This window comes from Pholcus phalangioides, unplaced genomic scaffold (genome assembly GCF_987345545.1).
Source record: "Pholcus phalangioides strain wild (caught in Gottingen) unplaced genomic scaffold, Ppha-v1.0 ptg000020l_1, whole genome shotgun sequence".
NCBI classification, from domain to species: Eukaryota; Metazoa; Arthropoda; class Arachnida; order Araneae; family Pholcidae; genus Pholcus; species Pholcus phalangioides.
In genome coordinates this window covers 5615297-5630271 of record NW_028301613.1, presented here as the reverse complement: position 1 = coordinate 5630271, position 14975 = coordinate 5615297, and the positions used below count along the sequence as shown (strand labels likewise).

Here is a 14975-nt window from a genome sequence, read left to right as displayed (position 1 = left end):
CTGCGGCCCGGGATGATTTTCATTATTTTTATTGTTTTTCACGCTATAAATCCACCATAAAGTCTGGTCGGAGGGCCCGTTACAGATCCCAGAATATGGGCCCTACTCCAGAATGTGGGGGGGGGGGGGGCACGCAGAGGACTGAGGAAAATCTGTGGATGAAAATGTATTTCACGAAATAAATATTCGTCACGGTTAGGGGGGGGGCATGTCACCCCCGCCCCTCCCCCAACAGGATTGAGCTGACAGAGTTGACTTCTTCAGGATCAGGGGTTTGTGGCACAGCCCTTCATTTGCTGGTATTTCTTGTTGGGAGATTGTTTTATCCTTAGTTATACCCGTTGAGCTACGGAAATCGTTGCTTGTTGTTCGGCAACTGGTCGTCCAGCTGGCATTGCGGTTATTTTATCGCCATTTTACTGACAAGTTGACAGATTTTGCCATTTATTCGACTTAAATTCGATAAACCTCGGCGATGATCGGGGGGGAAGTATCTAAATAGCAAGCTCGAGTGCCTTTGATAAGTCCCGCAATGACATGCGGGGTCCGTCCTGCAGACAAACGAGCAAGTTTGCCGCATTTTGAAACACGGCATCCTATTTTCGTTTCTTCTTATTTTGGCGTAGAATTTTGCTGGTTGGCTCAGAAATGCCGCGTAGTGATCGGATGGGGGGCGGGGGCATAGAGATCGCCAATTCTGCGCCCGATCATTTCTTTTCCTCACAACGATGATACTGGCAGGGAATTTATTTATTTTTTTTCCCTGAATATTTCTGAGGGAAAAATGGACTACTTACTGACGTCACAAGCAGAGTGCTGTGGCCTTCTGTCTCTAGCAGGTGCTGATTCGACGCCGAGTCTGCCCCAGACGGGTCTTTTCCCGGTTAATGACCGTTTATGTAAAATCACTTCGTGTCACTGCCAGTAATTCACCGACAACAATTCATCGCCGGTAAATTCACCGACTAACAATTCACCGACAACAATTCAATGCGAGTCAGTTAGCGTGGGAGTGAGCGATTTTGAATTACTGAGTCAGTGAGAGAGGAGTGACTGAGTGACCTAATGAGTATGTGAGTGACTGAGTAAGTGACTTAGTGAGTATGTGACTGACCTAGTGAGTATGTGAGACATGGGCGGAGATACGGGGGGGGGCGTGGGGGCATTGTTCCCCCTCCCCAGCGTCAAAGGTGAAGTTGACTGATCTAATGTATATATGCATATATGAATTGACATCATCATCATCATCATCATCGTGGGGGCCCCCCCCAGAAATAATGACCGTGCCCCCCCCCCCCCAGACCTCCAAGTTTATCTCCGCCTATGATGTGAGAGTGACCTAGTGAGTGAGTGAGTGATTAAGTGACTGACCTAGTGAATAAGTGAGTGAGGGAGTGAGTGAATTAGTTAGTTTTAACCTAGTAGTGTCATACAAATGATTGATTCACTCCCTCACTCAATCACTCACTCGCTCAATCCGTCACTCACTGACTCGGTAACTCAATCGCTCACTCCCTCGCTTTCTGACTCGCATCGAACTGTTGTCGGTGAATTTTCCTAGCGGCGAATTTTCCGGCGGTGAATTTTCCGGAGGTGAATTTTCCTGGCGGTGAATTTTCCTGGTGGTGAATTGCATGGCGGTGAATTTTCTGACGGTGAATTTTCTGGTGGTGAATTTTCCGGAGGGGAATTTTCCTGGCGGTGAATTTTCCGGAAGTGAATTACATGGCGGTGAATTGTTGTCGGTGAATTTTCCGTAAACAAAAACACTTCTCTTCAAAACGGTCATTTTAACATAACATTTAGATGCAGATAAATTTCTTCGTTCGAGTGTAGATCGATAAACAACACGTTTACAACAGAGTGAAATACAGTCGAATCTCGTTATAACGAACTCCAAAAGAACCGGAGAAATCACTTCGTTGAAACGAAATTTCGTTATAAAGGAGGAATTCTAGCTTTTTTTTGCTTTGCTCCTATGTAAATCTATCTGCGGGGGATTGGAAAAAAGTGTTCGTTAAAACGAGATTTCCGCTATAAAACGGTATTCGTTAAAACGCTTATCCTTCAGTTGTCTCACTTATACTCATTAGATACACTAGAAAAAAAGGGTAAAGATGGCGCACACATGGGGCATCGGCCTGCTATACCCAATGCTATACCCAATGAAAGTGAGATGACTTTCTTCGGTGACGTCACGAGCTCCGTGCGGAGTTTTTCTGCTACAGATGGTGTTAATTCATTGGGTAACCAAAAATACGTCGTATATTGCCTTTTTTATTGATTGTTAGAAACGCTGTGGCGGTAAATCCATGTTTGCAAGTGAGGATCAGGATGAATCCGTATTCTAATGAAGCCCCACGAGCACCGGAACCAAGGAGCTGAGGCCATTTGAGCTTCCCCTCTCCCCAGTAATTTCTGGAAAAAAAAACAAGGTAATGCACCCTCCCTCCCTTGCGTGGGTGCTCGAGTCCCGTATATACGGGACCAGACTTCCTTCCCAATGCCTGCGCCTCCGTGAATCCCGAAGAAATTGTCAAGATCTTCAACAGTGCTCAAGAGTAACTCAAACTGGGTGGTTTGAACTGTCTGAGCGGAATGGGGGGGGGGGGGTGCTCCTCCCTTCTGTCATACAATCAATCAACCCTTGATCGATCAAACTTCTGATTGAGGCCTTTTTGCGATTTGATTTTATACAACTTTCTATACTTGTTTATTACTAGCTACCTGTTGAACAACCAACCAGAATCATGAAGAATTATGAAGGCAATCATTTTTTATGTGTTATACAGTGGAACTCCCTCTTAACAGCCACTCCTCTGTTTCGATGAAATGAAACAAAGCCCCCCCCCCCCCCCACAATAAAATCCCTTTTTAAGGACGAATCTATTTTTTTCTTCCCCACCGGCGTCTTCACAATAGAAGGGGGGGGGGGTTTACTGTATTGTAACAACGAAGAAGGAAAAAACCCACAGAAAAAATATAATTCTGTTATTTTTATTTCAAAAACATCTCGTTTACATTAGAAAAATCATGTACTCACAACACAATGAATTTATATCCATAACAAGAGATATAACACTATATAGTAGGACGGCACACGTGCTCGTTATGAAACTACATTAACCTTTTTTTCCGGTTGATTTCGATGGCAGACCACGTACCGGTTTCACAGCAGACAACACTTTCATTATCGTCCAAGTACAAAACGGATTACTGTTCCACAGCAGACGACACTTTCACTACCGTCCATGTACAAAACGGATTACTGTTCCACAGCAGACGACACTTTCATTACCGTCCAAGTACAAAACGGATTACTGTTCCACAGCAGACGACACTTTCATTACCGTCCAAGTACAAAACGGATTACTGTTCCACAGCAGACGACACATCTGTTACCCCCTAAAACAAATCCCGGTTTTATAGCAGACGACACTGTGGTTTCCCATAGCGAATTATTGCTTCATTGCAGACAACACTGTGGTTTCCCATAACGAATTATTGTTTCACAGCGGACAACACTGTGGTTTCCCATAACGAATTATTGTTTCACAGCGGACAACACTGTGGTTTCCCATAACGAATTATTGTTTCACAGCAGACACACAAAAAACACATCTATTACTCCCCTAAAAACATTATGGTTTCACAGCAGACTACAAATGGCTTCCTATAACGAATTACAATGGAACCTCCTATAACAGATGCTCCCCGTAAGCGGACATCTCCTATAAGAGACGCTTCCAATTAGCGGACACCTTTTTGAATAGTCAAGGGGCTTCAATTTGTTTTACAATCCATTGACGAACACTCCCGGTTAGCGGGAAAACATTTCGGTCCCAAGGGTATCCGTTATTGAGAGGTTTCACTGTACTTTTTTTATAGCAGACAACACTGTGGTTTCTTATAACGAACTACAATGGGGTCTCCTACAACGGATATTCCCCGTTAGTGGACACATCCTATGGCCGACATTTCCAGTTAGCGGATACCTGTCGTTAACGGAAACTTAATAACGTCAAAAGGTGCTTCAATGTATTTTATATAAAATCTATTAACGGGTAAACCCCCGTTAGTGGTCCCAAGGGTGTCCGTTATCGGGAGGTTTCGCTGTACCTTTATTTTAGCAAATAACACTGGAGTTTCTCATAATGAATTACTGTTTCAGCCTCTAGTTCATCGGTTACCTTCAAAATGAAATACGGTTTCATAGTAGACGACGGGAAGCAGACGACACTGTGGTTTCGTCCAAACGGAGGATCATCATGACGAACAAAATGGCACATGAATATCGATTCCAAAGCAATGTAATTTTTATTCCATATACATCCGAAAATACTTCTCCGTTATGTTACAAAATATATAAGGCGGTTCTATTTCATTATTGCAACGTCAACTAAGTCTCTTCTCGCCAGTATTTGGAAGGGTGATCGTCGATCATGACTGAAATTTCAATGGAGGAAAGATGACTAGCAAACCATAAGATATTTTACGCCATACGATAAATGATTGTCCTTGGACAAAGACATCCGCCGTGAAAAACCATTTTTTTTTTTAGTTTCAAGACTTGAACTTCTCGACGAAACTCTCTGATACGGTCGGCGCGCCAATTTCCCGCCATTGTAAGCGGTATAAAAAAGAAACCTTCGTAGGTCCAAGCACACGTACACGCGCGCACACACACACCCGCGTGCCAGATATACTGGCCTCACAGAATAACACTGGAAAAGAAATACTGTAGAAGACTTTATTTTGTGCGGGTGAGAAGAAAAGAAGAACCTCACAGGTGCATGGACTGCAAGTTTCCGGAGAAGAACTGGGCAGTGTCCGCCCTGGACCTGAGGACGTCGTAGGCACTGGAACCCGGAGTTGTTTGCCTCCGGTGCAGGGATGACGTCAGCTGCGGCACTTTGCCGTTCCTCTCGTCCACCAGAGTGACCGGCGAAGGTACTGGAAGCATCTTCCTCTGCGTCCCTCTTTTCAACGTTCCGTATTCGATGACGTCTGCCTGGAATGGGAATTAGCAAGGGATGGTGAAAAAAGTGTCTGAGAATTTTCGTTGGTCGTTGGCACGTACTATGAGAAGGGTGACCATACGACCCGTATTTCCCAGGACAGTCCCGGTATTTTTTGTTTCTCTGGCCGTCCCGACTTTTTGGCAAAAAGTGTCCCAGTTTTTCACGTTTTTTACACGAAGCGTACTTGAATTTTTATTCTTTATTGAAGTCAAAGAATGAAATTATTTTTCATCTCATAAATTATATTATGATAATTACAACTATAAATAAGAACATTAATCTCTCCCACATTTGTCTTGTTGAACGTTTTATTTCGTGGAATTCATTTTTAATCCACTGCAATTCGCAGTAACGCTTCGTTTCCCGCCATTGCGATTTTTCGTAATTTCAGCAATATTTGGCAACTTTGTACACTTTTGGCGTTGTTTTTGGCGATAATTGGCTGTCTCGCATTTTCCCGTATTCGGAATCCCAATTTCCCGTAATTCTCTCGAGGAAATATGGTCAGCCGAACTATAAGTCCTGTGTAGTATTAATCGTATGTTATAGATTCGGAGGACACAGCCATCTATCTTCCGTATTGGAAGTTAGAAACTAGCCAGAGTCGATGAATGTATTTTTTGATTATTATCTTTTAAAGAAGGAAGTAGAGGCTCGCATTGGGGGTGTCATCACTGTCCACAAGATGTCATGTTTCCGGTAGGAGTTGTTAAGCAGACCGGGCCGAGAATCATATCAACAATCCTTACATTAATACGAGTATGGCAGAAGTTTAGATCCCCCCGTGATTGGTCGCAATGAGTGACGACAGAAGCATTACGTCGCTTTCGACGGAGTACTTCGTGAAAGCAGAATGGCGATTTATTGCTTACTGTTAATTTCACTGTCTCCAGTTGTGGCAGATACTTTCTTCTACGTTTTTCCTATTTTATATTTCATAATAATAGCAAAAGGGGAAAAAAATTTGCTGCCTTCGTCTTGAACTTCGACAAGAACTCCGCCAATGGCGACGTATGTGTCATACTTCGTCACTCGCAACCAATCACGAGATCCTAATTTCCTCAATGTAAGATTAATTAATATGCGACCCCTGGAATGTTTCACACACACACACACACAACATTATTTTTTCCAACTCACCTGATACTTTTGGATCGGACTAGCCCTCGACAATGTACTCGACCTCTCGTTGGTTGGCGGAGGTGGGAGCGGTCTCCTCTTCGACGTCAAATTGTTATTGCTCCTGCCCATCGTGCCGCCGTTCCTGTCGGAAGAATCGCGAGGACAATGACAGTTAACGTGTGACGGTTGAGTCAGCAATCATCGAACTACAGAAATTGATCGGAAACTCGAGTATATTAATTGGGAAGTGCTTAATAAGAGATACCTACCTTATCGGTTCCGGTGAACTTTGGCCATTAGTCAATCGTTCTGTGTAAGACAACGGGAACCAACCTGACCTGGAAAAAAAAACGAACTAAATTAAGATCGTTTTCGAAAGGCAAGGCTCTGACAGTAAGACTAGAGGAAACCACGTGACGCCCAGCCAGCCTCTGTTGCTGGATAGCAACGTAAGCATTTCGGCCCTCGGGGGTGGACCCGGGCCTCCCCCGGCAAACTCTTGAAAATAGATGCCATGATATAGACCAGTGGTTCTCAACCTTTTCGTGCCCGCGGGGCCCGGTTTCATTCATTATTGTGAGCCGAAGGCCCAGTCAAACGGAAAATTAATAAGGAAAAATGAAACGCTGATCACTCGCGGCCCAGTTTGAAATGAGGTCAGGGCCCGGTACTGGGCCGCGGCCTGGCGGTTGAGAAACACTGATATAGACCATAGTTTCAAAACCTTTTTTGTCCCATCGCCTCCTTCTTCAGAATTTTTTTTTTCTCCTAGCGCCCCCCCCCCCCCAACGCAATCTAATGCATAGAATCCTATGCTATACCCGTAGCTTCTACCACCGCCCCCGACGGGGCGTTAACGCCCACGCTAGGGAGTCACTGATATAGAGACAAAGGAAAAGAGAAACTCGCTTTTTAGTCTTCAGGTTGTCACCGAACTGCCAGCCAGTGGCGTTCTCTTCACCGACGAACTCGATGACGTCGCCCTCTTCCAGGCTCATCTGGTAGTTGCCGGTTGGCACGTAAGGGTAAAGGGCCCGCACGTAGTTCTTCGTCGCTTCCTCGCCGTTGTACTCGAAGATCCTGCTGAAACGAGGTGGCGGAGTGGCTGCGAACACACACACACAAAAAAACGAATGAATGAATAAATAAACAATAGCTTTTGTGTTGTACAGTCAAACCTCGTTAATGAGTCACTCTTTGGAGAGCAAAAATATGACTTAGTAAGCGGAGTAAGCCATAGCCGTGCCAATTCCTACCCGATGACAATTAGGACTTCCAAAAAGTGACTCGGTAAGCGGAGTGACGTGTTAACCGGGAGACGCACTAACGAGGTGTGACTGTACTTGCACAATGCCTTACGTAAGCAGATTTTACGCCATTTTTCGTCCCGGAAAAATCGGGACATTTTTGCCAAAAAGTCGGGACGGCTAAAAAAAACAGAAAATACCGGGACTGTCCCGGGGAATACGGGATGTATGGTCACTCTATTTCTGGGATACTCGTTTTAATAATGGTTTACTTTTATCGAAATGAAAAAAAACTATCAATTTTTCAAACTCACCAGGGGCCGTTGCCGGCAGGGAAGATGGCATCATGGTGGACAAGTTATGTTCAGATTTGGCCCTGAGCAAAGAGCTGACGTAGATCTCTTCGGCGTCCGACGATTCGAGCCTTGGTGCCGCCGATATCATCGAGTCTCTCATGGCTGCCACGTGACTCCTACCGGTGTTCCGGAGAACCAGCGTGTCGACCGGCGAGTCGATCCTGTACAAACTCTCGATGGTGCTCAGGCTCAACTGGAAACAAAGACTGCGATCACATACAAAACAAACATCTCAAAAACTAGAGACTGATTTAAGACAAAATGACGGACACCGGTTCACGTTCGTAATTCTGTACCTGGTTGTTATTGGAGGCCGGTTTCGGCAACAGTGGGAAACAGTTGTCTGGCAAGACGCTGCTGGTCTTCGAGAGGTTCTCCCAGTGGAGGATGTTGTCCTGAAGAAGTTCACAGCCCTTCCAAAGCAAAGAAGAAGAAATCAGATCAGTACACAGTAATGACAGTATCCAACGATTTTATAATTATGAAACTTATGGGAAGAACAAGAACGTTCTAGGCATGAGGGGAGGAGCTCACTCCGGATAACCCCTACTACTACTAAACCAGACATGTACCTCGTCCATATTCCTCTGCGGAACCTCTAACGAATTGGTACATGGTGGAATGTGCGAGTACGTGTAGAGTGAAACCCGGCGTGTGAAGTTTGTTTCTGTGTAATGCTTGCTATGTGTAGTGCTGCCATCTGCCACCAGTTTTTCTAACTATGAGTGAAGTGTAATGACTGAATGATTTATCGTTGTGTAGACCTGTTGTTCTCTCTGTGACGACTTTTAATGGGGAGATCGGCTCGCATTTGCGCCTCGAAGTTGGGAACCGCAGGACACCAACTTCAGCCGACCACCACAGTGGTGAGGTTCGCTATGACCACTGGCACTCCGGCACCACTGTCACCACAGCGGCACTCCGGATAGCCAGGAATCGTCTTACCTTGAACAGGGGGTGGATGATTATGAGGAGCTTACCTTGTTGTGGTAGATGAGCCATTGCTTATTCAATGCGCATTGCCTCTCGAGCACCGTGCCGTAAAGGACTCTTTCTTGGACGATGGCCTAGGATAATGATATAAACACACATGAGAGCAATGTACAGGTCGTCAAACGCCTTTATAGAAAGAGGAAACATGAATGTGTAACTCGTATTCACCTCCTGAAGACTTTGATCGCAGAACTCTTCGAGCCTGGTTTTAGAACTTTCCAGAAGTTTCATTTGCTGGAAAATGAAAGAAAAAGAATAAACTATAAAACATGGCTGACACAACTGTATATACAGGTACTACTGATCAGGGCCGAAACTACATACTTTGCCATCCGGTATTTTGGCACCCCTTGTAATGCAGAAGAAACAGTTAAAGGGTGAATTCAGAGCCCCCTTCTGGTTCAGCGCCCGGGGCACCAGAACCGCCTGCTCCCCCCCCCCCCCAGTTGCAGCCCTGCTACTGATAATTCCACGTCGTCGTGTGTAAACTCACCGCCAGTTGCTTCTCTGTGTTGATCGATTTCTTGCGCCTGGATTTCTTGAGCGTCGAGATGCATTTTTCGAAAGCTTCTTTCTGACGGCGATGCATTTGTTGGAACCGTTTCTGTTCTTTCTATGAAAACACAGACATTAGCAAAATTAGACAAAATGTAACAAGTAGCGAAATCGTAATTGCGTTTTCTCAAGTGTTATTGCCCGCAAAGTTTGTTTCGATTTGTGAAGAAAAAGCACTTTTGAAGGAGAAAAAAAACGCATCCACTCACCACCAGGAGAAGAAACTTGGCCACGCCAAAGTAGCCAATAACGTCGATTCCGTTAGTCCAGTGTTTCCATAAAGTGTGCGTCGCGACTCCTAAGGACGCCGCAGCGAGCAGGAGACATTGGTTTATGTGCATATAGAAACGTCCAGGCCCCCAAAACGCCTCAAGAGAAAATGGGATCTGGTTGAGATTTTCGAAAATTTGCCTGGTAGGGCCTCAGAAAAATCATCAACTCTTAAGACGGCCCTGAATTGGGTAAGGGAACCGTGGGTGACAAAGGTTTGCGAACTACTGTGTTAGCCTATTTTGAGACTTTGGGAGAAAAAAAAATTCCATTGATATCACGTTTCCAGTTTGGCGAATTCAGCACGAATTTGGCATTCAAAAAGTCGCCAAACTGGATGAACGACGGCACACTTTTTTTAGCATCCAAAAACTCGCCCGAACTGCATTAACAACGACACTCTTTTGATATCCAAAAGACGTCGCGAAAACGGGAGAAAATGATACAATTACGCTGTTTTAGGCGTCCGAAATTACAGAATACGATGGCGTTTTCTCTAATTTTTGAAATATATTCGCAATTCGTTAGACAAAAGGGGCCGTTCAAGTATTACGTAAGAAAATGTTCAGCCATTTTTGACCCCTTTCCCCCCCCCCTTGTCAGCAAAATTTCGTAATCAGCTCTGCCCCTCTGAATCATGACGCATATTGGTGGGATCAGAGACGTAACAGGGGGAGGGGGCATAGGGGGGCTCGTGCCCCCTCCCACGATCAAAACTTTAATTATGATCAAAACTTATCTGAAATTTCGGAAGAAAATACCTTTATATGTTTTATTATAATCAATTTCTGTTAATTTCAATGTTATTTGAAGGCTATGAACTCAAAGTTTATCTTTAATAAATTCATTGCGACCCACCCTCTAAGCCATATAAATCGCATAAAGGCCTCTAAAAGGAAATTGAAATTTTTGCTCGTCTTACAATGAAAGAGTACCAAGGTGAAAAAAAATTATGAAAAATATTAAGTGAATTCATCTCTCCCAGAAACACATAAAAACCAAATAATTCCGGCGGAATGCAATTATTAAAGCCACAAAAAATTATTAAAAATGATAACAGTTGGCTACTCATCGCCTCTCGCTCTTCTTGGCGATATCTATTAAAAAAAAAATTATTTCCCCCACTATCTTTTCCTGTCTTTCGTATTTATTCTTTCTTCCCTCTCTCCAGGATCAGGTACAACACAGAAAATAAATTGTTTGGATGACGTCACTGTAGGGTTGCAGGATTTTGAAATTCATTTTTGGCCTTTATTGGCGTATTTGCTTTTTTTTTTTTTTTGTGACCCATAATAATTCCGCAGGATTTTTTATATTTTTGCGGACATTCATATGAGTAGAATCAGTGGTAACGTTTTGAAAACTTTCTGAAGATATCACCTTGGGACCCTTTCCCCGTCAGTGACACTCGTAAAGCGAAGTTCCGCTATAGCGTAAAAAACAAATGAAAGATAGATTTTTCACCTCGACTAGTTTCGTATCTTTGTCCGCTGCTGTTTCCATTGGCGCCAAGAAATCGAACTCCAAACTCTTCATCTGAAGCAAGAAAGGGATGAGTATAGTGTTATCTTATTATAAGTAACAATATGGGTAAATACGAGGGCCGTGGCGAGAGGTGAAAAGAACTAGTGACCTAAAATTACCGATCACTGATTTCCCGAAATTGGGGCGAAAATTACAGGTATTTTCATGGAATGACATGATAAAGTCATAGATCTATCAAGTTGTGTCCCCCCCCCCCCTCCTTGAAACACCCTCTGAAAGAAATTTCTGGCTACGGCCCCAGTAAATACACAACGTTTTCTAGCACACAAATGTATGTAAAATTAACCTACGTGTTTTACTTACGATATTTGACTGTTGCGCTAGGATCTCCTTATTTATGTCTACTATATGATGTAGGGCTGAGCCTATTAAAGGGAAAAAATAAGTGTAAAGAAAAAAAAAGCTCATTACACACACACACACACACATTGAAGCAATGTTTGTCTGTTGTTCAAAGGCCGCGATTACACTATACAAGTTTTGTAAAAGCTCTTTGATAAAACTCGAAAAATTCAACCAATAAGATGACCAATTGCATTTGCTCGAACGTAACCGATGCGCTTATTGGTTGAATTTTTCCAGTTTTATGGAAGATCTTTAATCAAAATTTTATAGCGTAATCCCGGCCTAAGATGCCTAATGTTGAAACCCAGACCTGCGCAGTCATAGCCTTTTGCACAGTCAGCGGCTAGTTCTCTAACCACTCGACTGCCAGACGGCAAGCCAATTTTTTTTACGGAATATTTTTTAAAAAAAATTAAAAATTTGGTTGGTTTAGGGAAGGGCACAAGCCTTCTATAGGATTTTTTCATAAAAGGCATGATTTTCCAGGATTTTCCTAACATGTAAGGCCTACCCCGAAAATAAGCCTTAGATTTATAATCCTCGCCCAGACGGACACATTTTCACTTCTGTTGCTGCATTCACCAAATACATGGTACTTTAATTAAAATGATATTACTAAATACATAATAATGATATTATGTAATATATTTTATAAAACAATGATACATTATATAACACATAATGTACATTATATAACACGACCACCACATAGCCGCTGTGGTGGTCGAGTGGTTATAGTGACGCACTCGCGATGCGCGGATCCGGGTTCGAACCCCACAGTGGTGGTCGGCTTAAGTTGGTTTTCTGTGGTTCCCAACTTCAAGGCGCAAATGCGAGGCGATCTCCCCGTTAAAAAGTCTCGCCACAGAGAGCAACAGTCCTACAACGATAAATCATTCAATCATAACACTTCACTCATAGTTAGAAAAACTGGTGGCAGATGGCAGCACTACACATAACAAGCATTACACAGAATCAAACTTTATGTCCGGTTGCACTACACGTACACGCACATTCCCGCATGTACCGATTCGTTGGGGGTTCTGGGGGGGTGTGCGCGGGGTGCATGTGTTGTGTAGCAGTAGTGGGTAGGGCCTCCAAAAAATGGCTCGGGGATCCATGATGATGTTCTTAAGTCAGCCACCTCGTTGGGCAGTTTGCCTGTTGTGGCGATGTATTTTTGTATTTGTATAAATTTTATTACTCGCTTAATAATAATAATAATAGCAACAATATCAATCAAATAACTATGTAAGTACTTAAACGATGTAAGAGTCCCTTAGGGCCGTATTCACCGACATGGTTTATACCAGTGATTCCCAACGTGAGCGTTAACGCCCCCTGGGGGCGATGGAATGTTCCAGGGGGAGCGGTGGAAGCTACTGGTATAGCATTGGATTCTATGGGTTAGATTGCGTTGGGGGGCGCTGGGAGAAAAAAATTTCTGAAGAAGGGGGCGATGGGACAAAAAAAGGTTGGGAAACTTTGGTTTAAACTGTGGTCACAATTTTTTTGATAAGAGATCAATCAACATAGATAGGCTAAAAATCCCGCATTCCACTAATCCGTGTGGATCTCTTATCAAAAAATTGTGACCATAGTTTAAACCAGTGATTCCCAACGTGGGGGCGATGGAATGTTCCGGGGGGGGGGAGGGGTAGAAGTTACGGGTCAATCTAACCATAGGATCCTATGGGTTAGATTGCGTTGGGGGGGGGGCGATGGGAGAAAAAAAATTCTGAAGAAGGGGGCGATGGACAAAAAAGGTTGGGAAACTATGGTACCATAGTTTCCCAACTTGTACCATATATGTTATACGGGTATAACATAGGATTCTATGTTATACCCGTAATTTCTACAGCCCCCCTGGAACATTCCATCGCCCCCTAGAGGGGCATTAACGCCCACGTTGGGAATCACTGGTTTAAACCATGTCGGGGTGAATACCGCCCTTAATGAAGAGGTAAACGACTCCAGAATAAGGATTAAAACGCAAGAATGACTGATTCCCCCCCCCCCACCCCACCCGGGCCGTCCCTGTGCTCGTTTCCAACCTGACAGAACTTCGCTCCAACCACAAATGCACATCATCTTCATTTTCAAGAAGGCTAACTGAACCCGAGTGAAATAATTCGCAAGTTAATATTGATAATCATGAAGGTTCCCCGCCGTCACGGACCATAATTAATTGACCGTGTTCGAGTCGGCCTTGACCTCCTAAAATTTTCTTCTCGTCAGGGGGGGGGGGAGAATGCGGATAGAATAAATTACGTCAGATTAAATCACTCATTCCTCATTTTACATAGATGTCAGAAGCGTTAGAGAAAGGAAATTACGTCATCTCATAAGGCTGGTATTACACAATAAAACTTTGATAAAAATTCTTTTATAAAACTTTAAAAATGTAACCAATAAACACATCTGTTATATTCGAGCGAACTCGACTGATCCGCCTGTTGGTTGCATTTTTCAAGTTTTATAAACGAACTTTTGTAAAACTTTGATAGTGTAATCCCGGCCTAAGAAAAAAAAGTTTCTGTTTCTGATTACCATACGAAAATGACGTCTAAATTATTCTTTCGCACGATTTGTGTCGTCTGCTTTGTGGTTTTGAGAATATTCAGAATTCATTTATGCGTTTAAGCGGGTGTTTCCCTTTTTTACCATTAGTAGAATTCGTAGGTTTCATTCCAGCACGTTAATGAATTCAAATTTTCTTGCGATTTGTGTGTCAGAAAAGAAATGACACAATTTGAATTCAGAGACACGACAATGAAATATGTATCTGAAACAATCGGTGACATCGGAAGAGATGAAACCATACTCCTTGGGTTAAATAAAACCCTATTCGCGGCTCTATTAGAAATCACTGAGCCCTCTCCTTCCCCATTCCGTAGTGTCTTATCTTTTTTTCACGAAGCAGTCTTTCTTTCGAACATCGAAGGGTTCATCTAGGGGCCGGTTGCATGCACTGCCATCTATTGAGTGAGCCGGTCATGAGCGATGGTGAGAAAATGAGAAAAACATAAAAAAACTACAAAAAAAAATTTCCTATAAATAAATCATCAGCGTATAATGTTTGAGATCAAAACTTTTAGTACAGAAATACATCCGAGATGATATCCACCTGTCAAAAAATTTTTAAGGTAATGTTGTACGAGTAATTGTGCAAACAGCGGTTAAGCATACTTACCTGGCGCTGGAGATGCCGTGATCAAGAAGGCGGCTCTCCCGGGACGAGGCCTTCCATTGCACTCCGGTTGGCTGAATCCCGCCACATCCGCAAATTGCGGTTGCTTGGGGCGCATAATTTTTGGTAGCGGGGTTAGCGTTCGCGCTGACCTCCCCTTAATAAATCAGAAGAAGTTTATTATCGGCCAATCACGTACGGCTTGTGGTAATAAGCGCTGCTCTTCGAAAGGGCCGCTAACAACCGCATTGTTAACGCCCTCCTAAAAGTCCCATTTTGCAAATGCATTTCGAAAAACTTCTTGATCAATATTTATATATTAATGCAATAT

General features: G+C 43.4%; 1 protein-coding gene and 1 non-coding gene across 2 annotated transcripts in view; one reads left to right on the top strand and one right to left on the bottom strand.

Moving 5' to 3' along the window:
• Positions 1 to 2985: 2985 nt before the first annotated feature.
• The window catches only part of LOC149070835 (BAR/IMD domain-containing adapter protein 2-like), a 38143-nt gene continuing 26153 nt past the window's right edge, over positions 2986 to 14975 (bottom strand). Inside the window, exons 4-14 of the mRNA XM_089248420.1 lie at positions 11413 to 11474; positions 11029 to 11100; positions 9233 to 9352; positions 8908 to 8973; positions 8727 to 8813; positions 8043 to 8159; positions 7705 to 7939; positions 7053 to 7248; positions 6413 to 6481; positions 6162 to 6285; positions 2986 to 5011 (exon numbers count right to left, since the gene is read on the bottom strand). Coding sequence (XP_089104546.1) covers positions 4784 to 5011; positions 6162 to 6285; positions 6413 to 6481; positions 7053 to 7248; positions 7705 to 7939; positions 8043 to 8159; positions 8727 to 8813; positions 8908 to 8973; positions 9233 to 9352; positions 11029 to 11100; positions 11413 to 11474 — 1376 coding nt within the window. The 3' untranslated portion in view covers positions 2986 to 4783. The remainder of the gene's footprint in view (positions 5012 to 6161; positions 6286 to 6412; positions 6482 to 7052; positions 7249 to 7704; positions 7940 to 8042; positions 8160 to 8726; positions 8814 to 8907; positions 8974 to 9232; positions 9353 to 11028; positions 11101 to 11412; positions 11475 to 14975) is intronic.
• Positions 14640 to 14800, top strand: LOC149070837 (U1 spliceosomal RNA). The gene has a single exon (XR_016195003.1). It is a non-coding gene; the product is annotated as a U1 spliceosomal RNA (small nuclear RNA).